Raw genomic sequence first — 15,455 nt, forward strand, 5'->3', positions numbered from 1 at the left:
TCACCTGAAGGCGCCGGGGCCCTGCTTTTCCCGCCTGTCCTTGGAGGGGGGTGTGCGGGTCCGCCTGCGGACGCCGGCGTGGACCTCGCCGGGGCGGCCGTGCGGGCCGGGAGGGCGGGAGAGGAGGAGCAGCTGGGGACCCGCGCACCGCAGACAAAGCGGCTTCGACCCCGCCCGGAGAGGCAGCCGCTCGGGCGCGGCCCGGCTCCGGGCGGGGTGCGGTGGTGGGTTGTGCGTGCGGTTGGTCACCTGTCAGTGCCAGCTCTCCCAGCTTAGACCTTTGCGGTCTCGTGAGCAGCTGGTAAAGGACTCCCTGGGGCCCCATCGCCAGGTAGGCAGGCTTCTGTAGTTCAGGAAAGCCATCTCTGGGCCCTTGCTGCTCCCCCAGTTTCGGCATGGTTTTGTCTTCCGTGGTTTGTAAGGACGGCCCTCTGACTCTGGGAGAGCGGCTGCCTGGACCAAGCATGTGCTCTGGCGACACGCACCGAGCTTACGTCCCGCGTGCCGCTTGGGCACGTTGTCTCATTGGTTTGAGTCTGTTTCTTTGGCCGTGATGGGAGGTAGCAAAAACAAGATCTTGTGCGCACGACTGTTCTGAGGGTGCGGTGCATATCCAGGGACCAGCGAGGCCTGCTTTCCCCTTCCTGGGATCTTGTCACATGTGCAGGTGTGTGGCCGGTGACCACTGTCATAGGCCAAGTGGCCACTGGATTTGACAGGTGCTGTGCCAACTGCTGGAAGGAGTAGAAACCTGGCTGCCTGGGGTCTGAAGGATTGGGTGTGGGTGGGGGGAGAAGAGAGTGGGGACAGGTATTTGTTTGACGAAGGGGAGAAATTGGCTTCTGACTGAAAGAAGGAGCAAAGAAGGGTTCAGAGGAGGTGGGGAAGGAGACTCCAGAGAAGGTGTGCTGTGCACACAGCGTGGGGCCGGGACAGCGGCCACACTGAGGTGGGCAGGTGGGCGGTGGTGGGGAGCTGACCTTTGGTCTGTGCCCTAGGAGCACCATAGAAGCCAGTGAGGAGAAACTGAGGATTTCCGGGACTCGTGTGCTTATTTGCCTCAGCGATGTTAATCCTTGTGTTTTCCTTTTTAGTAATAATGGACAAGTACCAGGAGCAGCCTCATCTGTTGGACCCACACCTTGGTAAGAACAGGGGCTGGTCATGCTGGTGTTCACCATCCAATTACAGATGGTCACAAATGCCTTTGTGTGGGGTGCTGGCTGTGTGCTTGCCAGCAGAGGGTATCGGGATGAAGTGCCCGGGCTTTGTTTGCTTGCAGGGTCTAAGCATCCCTGGTTGTGTGTATTTTCATCTGTTTTCCAGGCACATTTTGTTAGATAGCATCCAGTGCTTTATGGGGATCACCGTGGAAGGATGATGAATTATCTGTAGATGGAGACAGTGAGGTTTGGTTTCCTTAACACGGTATAAGGGCAGTGACTTTGTTTCTTTTGTTTTTCATTATTATTATTTTTTATGTGTATTTATTTTTGAGAGACAGGATCTCAAAAAGGATCCAAGTAGAAAGACAAGATCCAAGTAGGCTCTGCACTGTCAGCACGGGTGTCCTTTGTTTTTGTCTCGTTTCATACTGATGACATTTTTTTTCTTTCTTTTATATGCAAAGTAACACTTCAGGGAAGGTAGCAACAGTAACTTAAATTGAAAGGCAGCTCGGGCTGGGGGCTAGGTGCCAGAGCCAGTGGGGGCTAGGTGCAGGAGCCCTGGATTTGCTTCTCGGTGCAACTACTCCTTTGCTCTGGCCTCAGTTTCCTTGCCTGTAAAATGGGGATTTTTAGCACTACCTGCCTCACAGGGCTGTTGAAAATTTATACATTGCCAAGTGAGGCATTAAGTGTTAGCTTTAGTGTACACATAAGTGCTTTTTAAAAAGTGGGCTGGTGCTGTGTGTGCTGCTGTTTTCCTCTCCAGGTAACACACAGGTTTTGTGCAAGGTATGCTTTCTGAGCTCTCCCCTGTCTCAGGCAGAAAAAGTGCAATTGCATCCTTGGTTGATATATTGGCTGGGTGAAGACAGAAGGCATGGTTCCCTCACCCACTGTTACCGAGTCCAAGTTTTTTCTTCAGGAGCCTTTTTTGCTGCTGAAAATTTCTAGAACTTGACATCTTAGAAGAGTGTGACTTGTTCTAGGCCTTTTCTCTCATGCTGGGCCTTAGCTGGACGGTCTGAATGTGAGTCTGAACACTTGGCATCCTTCGGAGCAGGGAACTCCTGGTGTGTCACTGGTCATTTCTGAGAGAGAGACAGCGTGAACAGGGGAGGGTCAGAGAGAGAGGGAGATGCAGAATCTGAAACAGGCTCCAGGCTCTGAGCTAGCTGTCAGCACAGAGCTTGACGCGGGGCTCNCGTGGGCAAGGGGCTGGGGCCCCTTAGAGCACCGCCTGTTTGCAGCCCTTCCCATGTCCCGCGCTGGCCGGTTCCCGGCACCTCGGCTCTCACTGCTGGGCTGTTCCATTTAGCACAGGTTTCCCTGCCACCGTCCAGTTTCCAAGTCACAGCTGGCATCTCTTGGCTGTTGTTTCTTTTTCTTTTTTTCTTTGTGGATTTGTCTCTTTATTTTGTTTTACTGGGACTTGGGGGGTGAGGGTTGCTGAGATAAGCATGTGGAATAGTCTGCTTTTCTGGTCTCTGTTCTCGTGGAATGTCTGTGCTGGCTTTCGGGGTCCCTGGGATCCCCGTTCTGACTGTTCCTGCCATTCCCTCAAGTTCACTTCTTTTCTCTGGCATTAGCTTTTGTGTGTAATTTGGTCTTTTCATGGTACTGTTTCTCTCCATATTTAAGACCAAACGGATGCAGTTGAGGGCTCCTCTACTTCTATTTTGTAAGTTGGAGTGTTTTCAGCTAGACCTGTCCTGAACGGGGTCTGTCAGGCAGCTCCATTTGGGGCAGTGTGGTGAGCAGATGAACAGATTTTTCTCTGGGAGCACGTGAGTTGGTTGAGTTTTCTACCACACTGGGGATGTTCCAGATGCCAGGATGAAGCCTTCCTGTATCTGGGGGCTCACGTTTCCTCCGGAGACCGCTTCACTTGCCCTAAGTAGGTTGTTGAGTTTTGCTCTGGGATGAAAGCCACTCGTGCCCATGAGGTGAGGTGTAACTTACACGCCATCGAGTTCACCCTCTTGTGTGCATACTTCACTGGGTTTTAGTAAATCACAGAGTCATGTAGCCCTAATGTTAGGTGATTCCCTAACGTTCTGTCACCCCCAGAAGAAGCCCATATCCATCAACTGACCCCCACCCCCTATGACTGCTCTCCTGCCAGTTCCTGGGAACTGCTAATCTGTTTTCTGTCTCTGAATTTCATATACATGCTCGTGAGCATTTCATGTAATGGAGTCAGACAATATGTCTTTTGTTTTTTTGTTTTTTTTAAAAGATTTTATTCAAAAAAATTTTTAAAAATTTAAAAAATTTTAAATTTTAAGTTTCTTTTTTAAATGTTTATTTTGGGGGGGGAGAGAGAGAGAGAGAGAGCGCGTGTGCACGCACGAGTGTGAGCAGGGGAGGGACAGAGAGAGAGAAGGAGACACAGAATCTGAATCAGGCTCTAGGCTCCCAGCTGTCAGAGCAGATCCCAAAGCGGGCTTAAAGCTCACAAACTATGAGATCATGACCTGAACCGAAGTTGGATCCTTAACTGACTGAGCCACCCAAGCTCTGATTTTTAAAAAAAAATATTTATTAATTTTTGAGAGACAGTGCACATGTGCAAGAGTGGGTGGGACAGAGAGAGAGTGGACAGAGGATCTGAAGTGGGCTCTGTGCTGACAGCAGAGAGCCCCATGTGGGGCTCAGACTGACAAACCATGAGATCATGACCTGAGCCAAAGTCAAATGTTTAACCGCTTAACCAACTGAGCCACCCAGGCACTCTAGACAATAGATCTTTTGTGACTGACTTCTTTAACTCCGTCTAATGTTTAAAGTTCGCTATGTAATGAAATACTTTACTAATATTTCAGTTTCTTTGGGTTTTCTAAGCAGGTAAATAATTATATAGTTTGTAAATAATGCTAGCTTGATTTCTTTATCGGTCATCATACACTTTCATTCTATCGGTTGTTATACACTTTCATTCTTTAAACAGTGTGTTTTTTTTTTTAACTTTTTTTTTAATGTTTTTTACTTATTTCTGAGAGAGAGAGAGAGAGAGAGAGAGAGAGAGAGAGGGGCAGACAGTGTGAGCAGGGGAGGGTCAGAGAGAGGGAGATACAGAATCCTGAAGCAGGCTCCAGGCTCTGAGCTGGCTGTCAGCAGAGAGCCCGATGCGAGGCTCGAACCCAGGAATTGTGAGATCATGACCTGAGCCGAAGTCAGACACTTAACAAATGTATGCACCTCCCCCAGTATCAAGGTGCAGAACATTTCTGTCATCCCAAGAGGTTAACTGTCCCTTTGCAGTTAGTCACCCTCATCTTGGCCCTGGGCACCCACTGACCTACTTTATTTACTCTGGCTTCTTTTGTTAAAATAATTTTTTTTTAACATTTATTCGTTTTTGAGACAGAGACAGAGCATGAGTGGGGGGAGGGGCAGAGAGAGAGGGAGACCCAGAATCCGAAGCAGCCTTGAGGCTCTGAGCTGACAGCACAGAGCCCGACGTGGGGCTTGAACTCACAGACCATGAGATCATAACCTGAGCTGAAGTCGGACGCCCAACCGACTGGGCCACTCAGGTGCCCCGGTTAAAATAATAATCTTTAGGGGTGCCTGGGTGGCTCAGTCGGTTGGGCATCTGACTTCGGCTCAGGTCATGATCTCACGGCTTNTCATGACCTCACGGTTTGTGGGTTCGAGCCCTGCGTCAGGCTCTGTGCTGACAGCTAGCTCAGAGCCTGAAGCCTGCTTCGGATTCTGGGTCTCCCTCTCTCTCTGACCCTCCCCTGCTCATGCTGTCTCTGTCTCTCTCAGAAATAAATAAAACATTAAAAATAATCTTAAAAATTTTTTTTTAACATTTATTCAGTTTTGAGAGTCAGAGAGACAGAACATGAGTGGGTGAGGGGTAGAGAGAGGAGACATAGAATCTGAAGCAGGCTCCAAGCTCTGTGCTGTCAGCATAGAGCCTGACGCGGGGCTTGAACTCATAAACTGCGAGATCATGACCTGAGCTGAAGTCAGACACCCAACTGACTGAGCCACTCAGGTGCCCCTAAGATAATATTCTTAAGACTTCTTCATATTACAGATTTTAGTATTTTGCTCTTTTTCTGTTGAACTGCAATTTGTTTATCCTTTGACCTGTTGATGGACATTTGGGTTGTCTCCAGTTTGGGGCTGTTATTAATGCTACTGTGACATTTGCAGACAGTTTTTTGGGTGGACATGTGTTTTCATTTCTTTTGGGTAAATCTGTAAGGGTGGAATTGCTGGGTTTTATAGTAAATATGTGATTTTTATGATAAACTTTTATGATTCATTGCTGTACTGTTTTCATAAAGGTAGTGCCATTTTATATTTCAGCCAACAATCTGAGAATTCCAGTTGTCCTGCATCCTCATCATCACTTAGTATTGTCAGTCATGGTGATTGTAGCCTAAATTTTTGTTGGAATGTAGTGGTATATTGTTACAGTTTTACTCCGCATTCCTTAGATGTGAATTGCAATCTTTTACATTTATTAAGACTTATGGCCCAGCCTAGGGTCTGTTTTGTTGAAAGTTCTTTGTATGCTTGAGAGGAATGTCCCTTCTCCTGATGTTGGGTAGAGTGCCCTGTGTCATTTAGGTAAGGTGATTCATACTGTCATTTAGGCCTTTTATATCCATATTGATTTTTTTTTCCACTCGTTCATCAATTCCTGAGAGTATTGAAATCTGTAACTACAATGATAAATTTTTCTTTTCCCTTTCTGCTCTCTCAATTTGGCTCTGTAATTTGGTGTATATGGTTATAGGAGTCTTGAGTCTTCATGATTAATTGACCCTTACGTTGTGAAATGTTCTCTTTATCTGTGTAATATTACTTGTTCTGAAATATGCTTTGTCTGATACTGATGTAGTTGCTCTAGCTTTTTTTTTTTTTTTTAAGTTTATTTAGAGAGAAAGAGATGGAAAGAGTGCATATACCAACAGGGGAAGGGACAGAGAGAGAGAGGAAGTGTGAGAGAATCCCAAGCTTGCTCCATGCTGTCACTGTAGAGCACGATGTGGGGCTTGAACTCATGAACTGTGAGATCATCACCTGAGCCAAAATCCCTGAGCTGAAATCAAGTGTCTGATGCTTAACTGACTGAGCCACCCAGGTGCCCCAGCTCAGGCTTTCTTATAACTTATGATTGCTTAGTATGGCTTTTCTTCCAATTAACATTTTAAAAATTAAAAAAAAAATTTTTTCTTTTTTTTTTTTGAGAGAAAGCGGTGGAGGAGAGGGGCATAGGGGCAGGAGTTGGGGGGAGAGAAAGAGAATTTTTTTTAATGTTTATTTTTGAGAGAGAGTGCATGAGTACAGGGGAGGGGCAGGGAGAGGAGACAGAATAGGAAGCAGGCTCCAGGCTCTGAACTGTCAGCGCAGAGCCTGATGTGGGCCCCGAACCCACAAACTGTGAGACCATGACCTGAGCTGAAGTTGGATGCTTAACCGACTCAGCCACCCAGGTGCCCCCTCCCCCCAATTTTATTTTAAGAGCCCTCCTGCTTTTTAAAAGCAAGGATGAATGTTGTATTAATTCTGTGCCCTTTTAGAAACTGTTAAGATAAAAATGTTTTTTGGGTCTCCTGAGTGTCTCAGTTGAGCATCTGACTCTTAGTTTGGCTCAGGTCATGACCCCAGAGTCATGGGATTGAGCCCCATGGCAGGCTCTGATCGTGCTGATCGTGGAGCCTGTGTAAGATTCTCTCTCTCCCTCCCCCTCTGCCCCCTCCCCGACTTGCGCGTATGTGTGTACTCTCTCTCTAAAAATGAAATGTTTTTCCTCATTTCTATCGATACTTGGATTATTATTTAAAAAAAATTTTTTTTCATAGTTTTATTTATTTTTGAGACAGAGACAGACAGACAATGAGTGGAGGAGGGGTAGAGAGAGATACACTCACAGAATCTGAAATAGGCTCCAGGCTCTGAGCTGTCAGCACAGAACTTGATGCGGGACTTGAACCCACGAACCGCGAGATCATGACCTGAGCTGAAGTTGGACGCTTAACCGACTGAGCCACCTAGGTGCCCTATCAATACTTGGATTATATAGATTTACTAATCTTGATCCACTCTTACGTTTATAAATAAATCCTTTTTTCTTCTGGCATTTTGTTTTAATATCATATTAATGTTTTAATATCATTAATATTTAATTTTATAGTAAATGTTTTGCATGTTTTTTTCCTAGAATGGATGATGAACTTGTTGTTGGATATAGTGCAAGATAAGACATCTCCAGCTGACCTCATACATCTGGCTTTTAAATTTCTTTACATCATCACCAAGGTAACATTTACATAGCGCTTTATAGTGGACAGAACACGTATGTACTTTGTTCGGAAATTACATTTTTTAGGAAAGATGGTTCTTACATATAAGTTGTGGGTTTCATTCTTTTAACACATGTTGGGGATCAGATGTTAATGATAGTGGTTCTGGGGTCCTTTGGCTGAAACCCTGTCTGAGATATTTAGCATCTTGCATTTGAATAGATCAGGCACTACCTAGGGAAGAAGGAGGGGGGCAGTGGAGGAGAGGAGAGGAGGGGGAGGAAGAGAGATAGATGAGTAATTCAGAAAGTTTCTTACAAGGAAAAAGTAGACAAGCTTGGTGAAAATTGAAGTGCTTCTCAGACTTTAACATGCAGATGAATTTCCTGGGGATCTTGTTAAAATGTGGATTCTGAGTAAGCAGGTTTGGGGTGGGGCCTAATATTCTGTATTCTTGCAGACTCGCAGGTGATGTGTGGGTGCTGGTCTACAGACTTAACCAGTTGCAGTTTTGACCATGGGAGTGACTGAGAGCCATCTGGGGGTGGGTTTTGTGGAGCAGCGTCTGCTGTGTGGTGGAAAGAGGTCCTTGGCCAGTGAGAGAGCTCCGTGGGTGGGCTGCCCGTGCATACTGATCTGCGGCTCAGGGTCTCTCCTGAACTCTCCTGAACCCGTGGCACCACTGCATTTATGGAAGCCGTCATGAACTTGGGGACCTTTGAGGATTTCAAGGACTTATTCCTCAGGAGAATAAGAGGGCAGTTTTATAAACAAGGTAGAGGGAAAACTTTTTAGTATGTAACCTATCTGTGTTTCTGATGAAGCACATATAATATTTGTTAGTCAGGTGGAGACAGAACATGTGAATGAATGGTGTAAGAAGTGGAGATAGCTGCGGTTCCTCTTACCGAGTTGTATCGCTGTAATACGACACAGCCCTCTGATCACTGTGTGGAGTAGGTGGTGTGATCTTTGATGGTAGAGGAAAAAGATAATTTTGTTACTTTCTGCATTTTCTAATTATGTAGTAATTCATTGTCTTTTTATCTGGTAGGTTCGAGGATATAAATCATTTCTTCGTTTATTTCCTCATGAAGTAGCTGATGTACAACCTGTTTTAGATATGTTTACAAATCAAAATCCTAGAGACCATGAAGTGAGTGTCTCTTTTCTCCTTTTCATTCCCAGCCATTTCCTTCCTTTCTTCCCTTGTTTGCTCCGCTCCTTACTGGCAGCTTTGTCTTCCTGTTTCCTTCAGTTTTGTTATGCTGTTTTGTATCTCTCTTCCTCTTTTATTCTTTTGACTTTCTCTTTTTTTATATATTATTTTAAATTATTTCCTTTTTAAAAAAAATGTTTGAGAGAGCGAATGGGGAGGGGGATAGAGAGAGAGAGGGTAAGAGAGAATCCAAAGCAGGTTCCGCACACAGCACGAAGCCTGACATGGGGCTCAATCTCATGACTGCGTGATCAATGACCTGAGCCAACATCAAAGGTCAGATTCTTAACTGACTGAGCCACCCAGGTGCCCTAAAGTATTTCCTTTTATTTTTTTTTATTTTACTATTCTATTTATTTATTTTTTTAAAACTTTGATTTATTTTTGAGAGAGAGGGAAAGGAAGAACCCCAAGCAGGCTCCATACTCACCATGGAGCCTGATGCAGGGCTTGATCTCACAACTATGAGATCATGATCTGAGCTGATAGCAAGAATTGGACGCTTAACCAACTGAGCTACTCAGGTGCCCCAAATTACTTCCTTTTAAAATATGCTCTCTATAAAGAAAAAAATATGCTTATGTTCAGTGTGGTGATAAGTATGTCAACCATCTATATTTTTAAACTTGAAATATAATTATGTTGGGAGTCCCGAGGACCAACCCCAGGCTTGGTGAGTCCCTAAGAGCACTAGAGGGTTCTGGATGTAGTTGTTCTTATGGTTGTGACTGGTTAGTAGCAAACTCAGGAAAGAGAAAAGGCATATGGGGTGAAGTCTGGAGGAAACCAGGAGCAAGCTTCCAGAGTCTTCTCCCAGTTAGTTCACAGAACACTTGTCATTCTCCCAGCACTGAGTTGTGATAACACGTGTGAAGTGTTGCCCATCAGGGCTGTTCCCCACCAGGTCCTAGAGACCAGTGTGCAGGACTTTTCTTGGGGGCTGGTTATGTGGGTACTCTGCTGAGCATGGACTGAAATTCCAAGCTCCCAAAAGGAAAGCGGGTTTCAACATAAACCACGTGGTTTATATGGATGGTCTAAGCACAGAGAGTTCCCCTTCTCTGGGAATGCTTGGAGGCTTCCTGAATCCAGGTTCCTAGCTGCCCACTGCTGGCCAGCCTTGTTAGCAGGCCTCTCCAGAGAGTCATGTTGCTGTGGGAGCGTTCGTATGCACGGAGCACACAGTTCACAACTGTATCACCCAGGGTGTTGTTTCTGAACAAGTTCAGTTTCAGTTGAAGATATAGGTGAGCATTTCCCCAGCTACCCTCTACTTTTCGTCCCCTGAATGGATCATTCCAGGGCCAAAGTGGAGTCTTGTTTTATTGACTACCTGAAATAAGGGCACTCCTCTTTAAACTGGAAGTTGAGAATATTTTTCTTTATTATTAGTTTTTTATATTTATTTACTTTTGAGACAGAGAGAGACAGAGCAGGAGCAGAGGAGGGGGAGAGAGAGAGAGAGGGAGACACAGAATCTGAAGCAGCTCCAGGCTCTGAGCTGTCAGCACAGACCCCGATGTGGGGCTCGAACTCACGAACCGTGAGATCATGACCTGAGCTGAAGTCGGATGCTTAACCGACTGAGCCACCCAGGCATCCCTATTTTTTTTTTTTTTTTATTCTTAAGTCTTTTGTTTTTTATATGCTTCTGCTTTCTCAAAAAACTGATTGCATGCTGAAGGGTGCCAGTGAGAAGCCATTATACTGATGTATTATAATTTTTCTTTGTTCATTTTGCTCTTTCTTTTGTCTTCTGGCGTAGCCAGCTAAGTTTGTATGACAGAGGGTGTGTGGGATGGGGTATGGGGGGGGGGCTTATGATGGGGTGTTTTCTAGGGTCTGGGGAGACAGCATCTGAAGGGCCTGTGGTTGGCATTGCATGGGAGGGAGAGAGTAGGACTGTGAGTGGAGCATGTGGGTTACCTCTGGGCTTGAAACAGGGGTCATTTTACTTTGCTTTAATGTAGACTTGGGAGACTCGCTACATGCTTCTACTGTGGCTCTCCATGACCTGCCTCATCCCTTTTGATTTTTCACGCCTTGATGGGAACCTCCTCACTCAACCTGGGCAAATGCGAATGTCCACAATGGACCGTATTCTCCAAATAGCAGAGGTAAATGTGATCGTGCAAATAGTTAGCTGCTNAGATCATGACCCAAGCGAAAGTCGGACGCTTAACCGACTAAGCCACCCAGGCGCCCCACGTTTTATTTATTTCTGAGAGAGAGAGAGAGAGACATTGTGAGCAGGGGAGGGTCAGAGAGAGAGGGAGGTACAGAATCTGAAACAGGCTCCAGGCTCTGAGCTAGCTGTCAGTACGGAGCCTGACGTGGGGCTCGAACCCACAAACTGAGATCATGACCTGAGCCGAAGTCGGATGTGTAACTGACTAAGCTACCCAGGTGCCCCTGACCTTTATATTTCTTCAAGTGCTGTTATTCTTTTTCAGTGAGGTAAAATTCCATTTTGTAACTTACTTAGAAAGTATAATTTATCTGCAAGTAAGGATGAATTACTTATTAAATTTCATTTCTTTGTAGGTAGTGCAAATACTACTCTGTTAAGCGTGGTAATGACGTATTAGAGATTTCAGGGGGCAGTTGTAAGAGAAAATGAAGGTCTCTTTTAGATTTAATTTTTAATTGTTAACATTACATAAATAATACGTGATCAATATAGAAAAAATAGAAAATAAAGCAAAGCAAGAAAGATATTAAAGCAGAATCTCTCAAATTCTGGTACAAAGAGATAATAACACTTACATGTTTTTTTTTCAGACTTTTTCTGACACAAATATTATGCATATAGACAAATTATTGCATTACCCTGAATTAGAGTGGTTTAACATACCATACGTTTATCATCTCAGTTTCTGCGGGTCAGGAATGTGGACGTGACCTTGTGGGGCGGACTGCGTCAGGGTTTCGCGAGGCTCACCCGGGGTGGGGTCTGCTTGGATGTTGTCAGGACTGTTGGCAGAAGCCAGACCCTTGAGGGTGTTGGACCGAGGGCTTTAGTTCTTTGCTGGCTGTTTCATGCTACATGGCCCCCCAGCGTGGCAGCATATTCTCTGGAAGCTGGCAAGGGGCAGGGTTTGCTAGTGAGACCGGAGTCACAATAACGTGTCACTAAGTCACAGAAGTGATGTTCCACCCCTTTCTAAATTCTCTTGGTTAGATGCATGTCATTGTGTTCCAATTCACACAGGAGGGATTACACTGGGTGTGAACACCAGCGGGCGAGCATTCGTTGAGCACCTTCTGTGTGCCAGACACTGTTCTAATCATTTTTGGTGTAGGGACCCAGCTAATCCTAGTTGGTGAGGTAGTTTGTCTTTTAATTTTGTTTTAAGGATTTTTTCATTTTTAAGTAATCTCTACACCCACTATGGGGCTTGAACCCACAACCTCGAGATCCAGAGTCACACGCTGCACTGACTGAGCCAGCCAGGTGCCCTAGCAGTTAACTGTTTTTATCCTTGTTTTACTGAGGAGGCAGCAGTCAAGAAAACTAAGTAACTTAGCTGGTTCACTTTCTCATAAATGGTAGATCCAGATGTGAAGTCAGGCAGTTTGGCTCCTGCCTGCTCTACAGCCCCCCCCGGCCCCCTGCCCCAAGTGCCCTTTTCCACTCTGCAGGGAGTCGCTGCTTTCCTGGCAGTGTGTGCTCAGTGTCTTATGTCAGTGGGGACATGTCTTCTCATGACTTTTAAGGGAAGAGGTGCTCCACCATACCCTGATTTTTTTTTTAAATTTTTTTTTTTTTATTTCTAGGAGAGAGAGAGAGACAGCGTGAGCAGGGGAGGGTCAGAGAGAGAGGGAGTCACAGACTGAAACAGGCTCCAGGCTCTGAGCTAGCTGTCAGCACAGGGCCCGACGCGGGGCTCGAACCCACGAACCGCGAGATCATGACCTAAGCGGAAGTCGGACGCTTAACCGACTAAGCCACCCAGGTGCCCCCCTGATTTTTTTTTTTAATGTTTTATTTTTTTGAGAGAGAGAGCATGAACGAGGGAGGGGCAGAGAGAGAGGGAGACACAGAATCCGAAGCAGGCTCCAGGCTCTGAGCTAGCTATCAGCACAGAGCCTGATGCAGGGCTCAAACCCACGAACTGTGAGATCATGACCTGAGCTGAAGTTGGACGCTCAACTGACTGAGCCACCCAGGCGCCCCCACCGTACCCTGATTTTTAACCTGTTCTCATATAGACGGACATTTAGATTGTTGCTAGCTGTGTTCTGTGAGAGGTGGTGCAGCGAGGATCCACTTTCCATACCTTTGTGTGCCCATCTCTCACACGGGACTGCCAGGCTAGTGGCGGTCCGTTTCTAGAGGTTTGGCACTGGGTATGTGGTTGTCTCCTGGAAAAAAGCTCTTTTGTGTATCATTTGGAAAGGAGTTAGTGGAGATGGGAACTGGAAACTAAGGTCATCATTTGCACTAAGCCTGGTGCTCCTTTGCTTGAGTGGGGCCCCTGTTACTGCACACAACATGCCCACAGGTCCCGAGGGTGCTTCCTGGACTCTGGTTCTTTGTTACATTTGGGTGACATGAATGGGTTTCATTCTTGTGCTGTTTTTGTGTGTGTCTGAAGGGGTGTGGCCACACGCCGTGTGCAGCAGGGTGCCAGCCTAGTGGGGAGCACGGCATTTGGCAGCTGCTGGCAACTGTGGTTTGAGTTTAGGGGTGGCTTGTGCAGCTTGGAATTTGGCCTCTGCCTGGAAGCTTCACCAGCCTGGCTTCTCTGGAAGCTGCCGCGCATGGGACTGTCAGGTGAGCAGGTCCCTGAGATTTGTATCGTGTGTGTAACGGTGCCTGTCCTTGATCCTTCCTTGTAGACCTACTTGGTGGTCAGCGACAAGGCCCGAGACGCAGCTGCCATCCTTGTGTCCAAGTAAGTACCTTCCGGCCCCTCTCAGCCGTGTTGTTGATGTGTGACCTGGTGAGTCTGGGGAGGGCCTGTCCTACATGCTCTTGTGTGCTCCCTGTGTGTCTGTGTTACCTTGGAGGAGGCCACCGGGCTCATGGGCCTGGGGGAGTTGTTCCTGCTGCCCAGTACTTACCTCTTTCTTTGAGGGGCATCGACACTGGGCGCAGGAGACCTCTGAACCTGATGGTGCTGGCTAGGGGCTCCGGGGGGTCAGCTGCTGGGCCCGTCCACAGAGTGCACATTTATAGCAGGCGGGGCAGGGCTCCCCTTTGGGCTGGTGGCTGTTAGGTGAGACTTTAAAGGTCACTTAGCAGTTAATGCTGGGATTCATGGAGATCATGATCTTGATTGGATCATTGTGGCTTGGGGTAAAAATCCCCAAACATTCTCAGTTGACTAAAAATCAGGCTGTGCGCAGAGCAGGTGAACATGGCTCTATGTGGTGAGCTGGGTGAGATGACCTGAGCAGTGGGCCTGGCTGCTCTGAAGGCCACCAGAGATGTGTATGAGGGCTGTGTAAACTTGGGTCATGAAATGTGAGAATGGAAGGAAGCAATTTTTCTTTCTTTCTTTCCTTTTTTTAAAAATTTATTTCTAAGAGAGAAAGACAGTGTGAGCAGGGGAGGGTCAGAGAGAGAGGGAGACCCAGAATCTGAAGCAGCTCCGGGCTCTGAGCCGGCAGTCAGCACAGAGCCTGACACGGGGCTTGAACCCACGAACCGCGAGATCATGACCTGAGCCGAAGTCGGACGTTTAACCGACTGAGCCACCCAGGCGCCCAGGAAGCAGTTTTTCTACCTTAATCATGTGTGACTTAAAATAAGTGCATGGAGTAAATAAATTAGAAAATTTGGCTTTCCCTTTTCTACATTTGTGAAAGTTGAAAATGGGCTGTAAGACCTTCTGACTATTTTTTTGGTGGGGGGCGAATAGGCAACACCTCACTCAGGGCCCCGTTATGCTCAGGTGTGTGCCATGACCTTCTTCCCCGAAGTGGGAAGTGGGGAGTTAGTCTCTAGGGCAGCGGGTGCAGGATGAGGTGTTTGTGCAGGTGCCTGGTGCGCGTAGGGCAGGGCTTGGAGAGAAGAGCCGAAGGAGTGAGGGGCAAACACGTGAGCCCCTTGTGTTGCTTCACCTGGGGGAGGGCGACACTCAGTCAGCAGAGGTTTCTCATTTATAAACATGAGTTTCTCTTTAATTGTGAGAGTAATCCTGTGTTTTGGAAAATAAAAGTGTAAGGTACAAAATCCACATGTACCTTCATCCTCCAGAGATGTGACTGCCTTTTTTTTTAATGTTTTATTTATTTCTGAGAGAGAGAGACAGAGAGACAGAGACAGAGACAGTGACAGTGTGAGCAGAGGGGGGTCAGAGAGAGAGGGAGACACAGAATCAGAAGCAGGCACCAAGCTCTGAGCTGTGGGCACAGAGCCCGACGGTTGGTGGCTCGAACCCACCAACCGTGAGATCATGACCTGAGCTGAAGTCAGAGGCTTAACCGACTGAGCCACCCCGGCATTGAGCCACCCAGGCGCCCTGAGATGTGACTACTTTTGCCTGTTGTCCTGCTACTGTCTGTGGGCGCGTCCTGTCCACGGGCATGGGGGTGCCCATGCTTGTGCCTGGTGCTGGCAGCTGGGCCTGGAGCTTCATCCCGTCTTCTGCCAGAACGTGGTCCTGGTGTGAATACGTTGTTGTCTCTGCAGCCGCCTTGTGGTTAGTAAAGTCAGTGCCAGCATGAACATTTTACATGGAACTTTGTATTGTTCTGATTCTTAGAGATGAATTCCATTTTTTTTTTAAATGGTTTTATTTATTTCTGAGAGACAGAGAGACAGAGACAGCGTGAGCAGGGGAGAGTCAGAGA

The 15,455-nt window shown here is 46.8% G+C and overlaps 1 protein-coding gene across 3 annotated transcripts in view; it reads left to right on the plus strand.

The window, feature by feature from the left end:
* TBCD (tubulin folding cofactor D) overlaps positions 1 to 15,455 on the plus strand; it is a 152,421-nt gene that overhangs the window by 324 nt on the left and 136,642 nt on the right. The window contains exons 1-6 of one of the 3 annotated variants that reach the window (XM_077755910.1): positions 311 to 331; positions 1,095 to 1,145; positions 7,354 to 7,451; positions 8,490 to 8,591; positions 10,625 to 10,771; positions 13,497 to 13,552. In XM_077755910.1, coding sequence (XP_077612036.1) covers positions 1,100 to 1,145; positions 7,354 to 7,451; positions 8,490 to 8,591; positions 10,625 to 10,771; positions 13,497 to 13,552 — 449 coding nt within the window. In that variant the 5' untranslated portion in view covers positions 311 to 331; positions 1,095 to 1,099. Of the gene's footprint in view, positions 1 to 310; positions 332 to 1,094; positions 1,146 to 7,353; positions 7,452 to 8,489; positions 8,592 to 10,624; positions 10,772 to 13,496; positions 13,553 to 15,455 lie in introns of those variants that run through there. The other 2 variants (XM_077755900.1, XM_077755920.1) reach the window with 2 other exon arrangements.

The sequence above is a fragment of the Crocuta crocuta genome, unplaced genomic scaffold, assembly GCF_008692635.1.
Source record: "Crocuta crocuta isolate KB4526 unplaced genomic scaffold, BGI_CrCroc_1.0 scaffold50, whole genome shotgun sequence".
Classification (NCBI taxonomy): domain Eukaryota; kingdom Metazoa; phylum Chordata; class Mammalia; order Carnivora; family Hyaenidae; genus Crocuta; species Crocuta crocuta.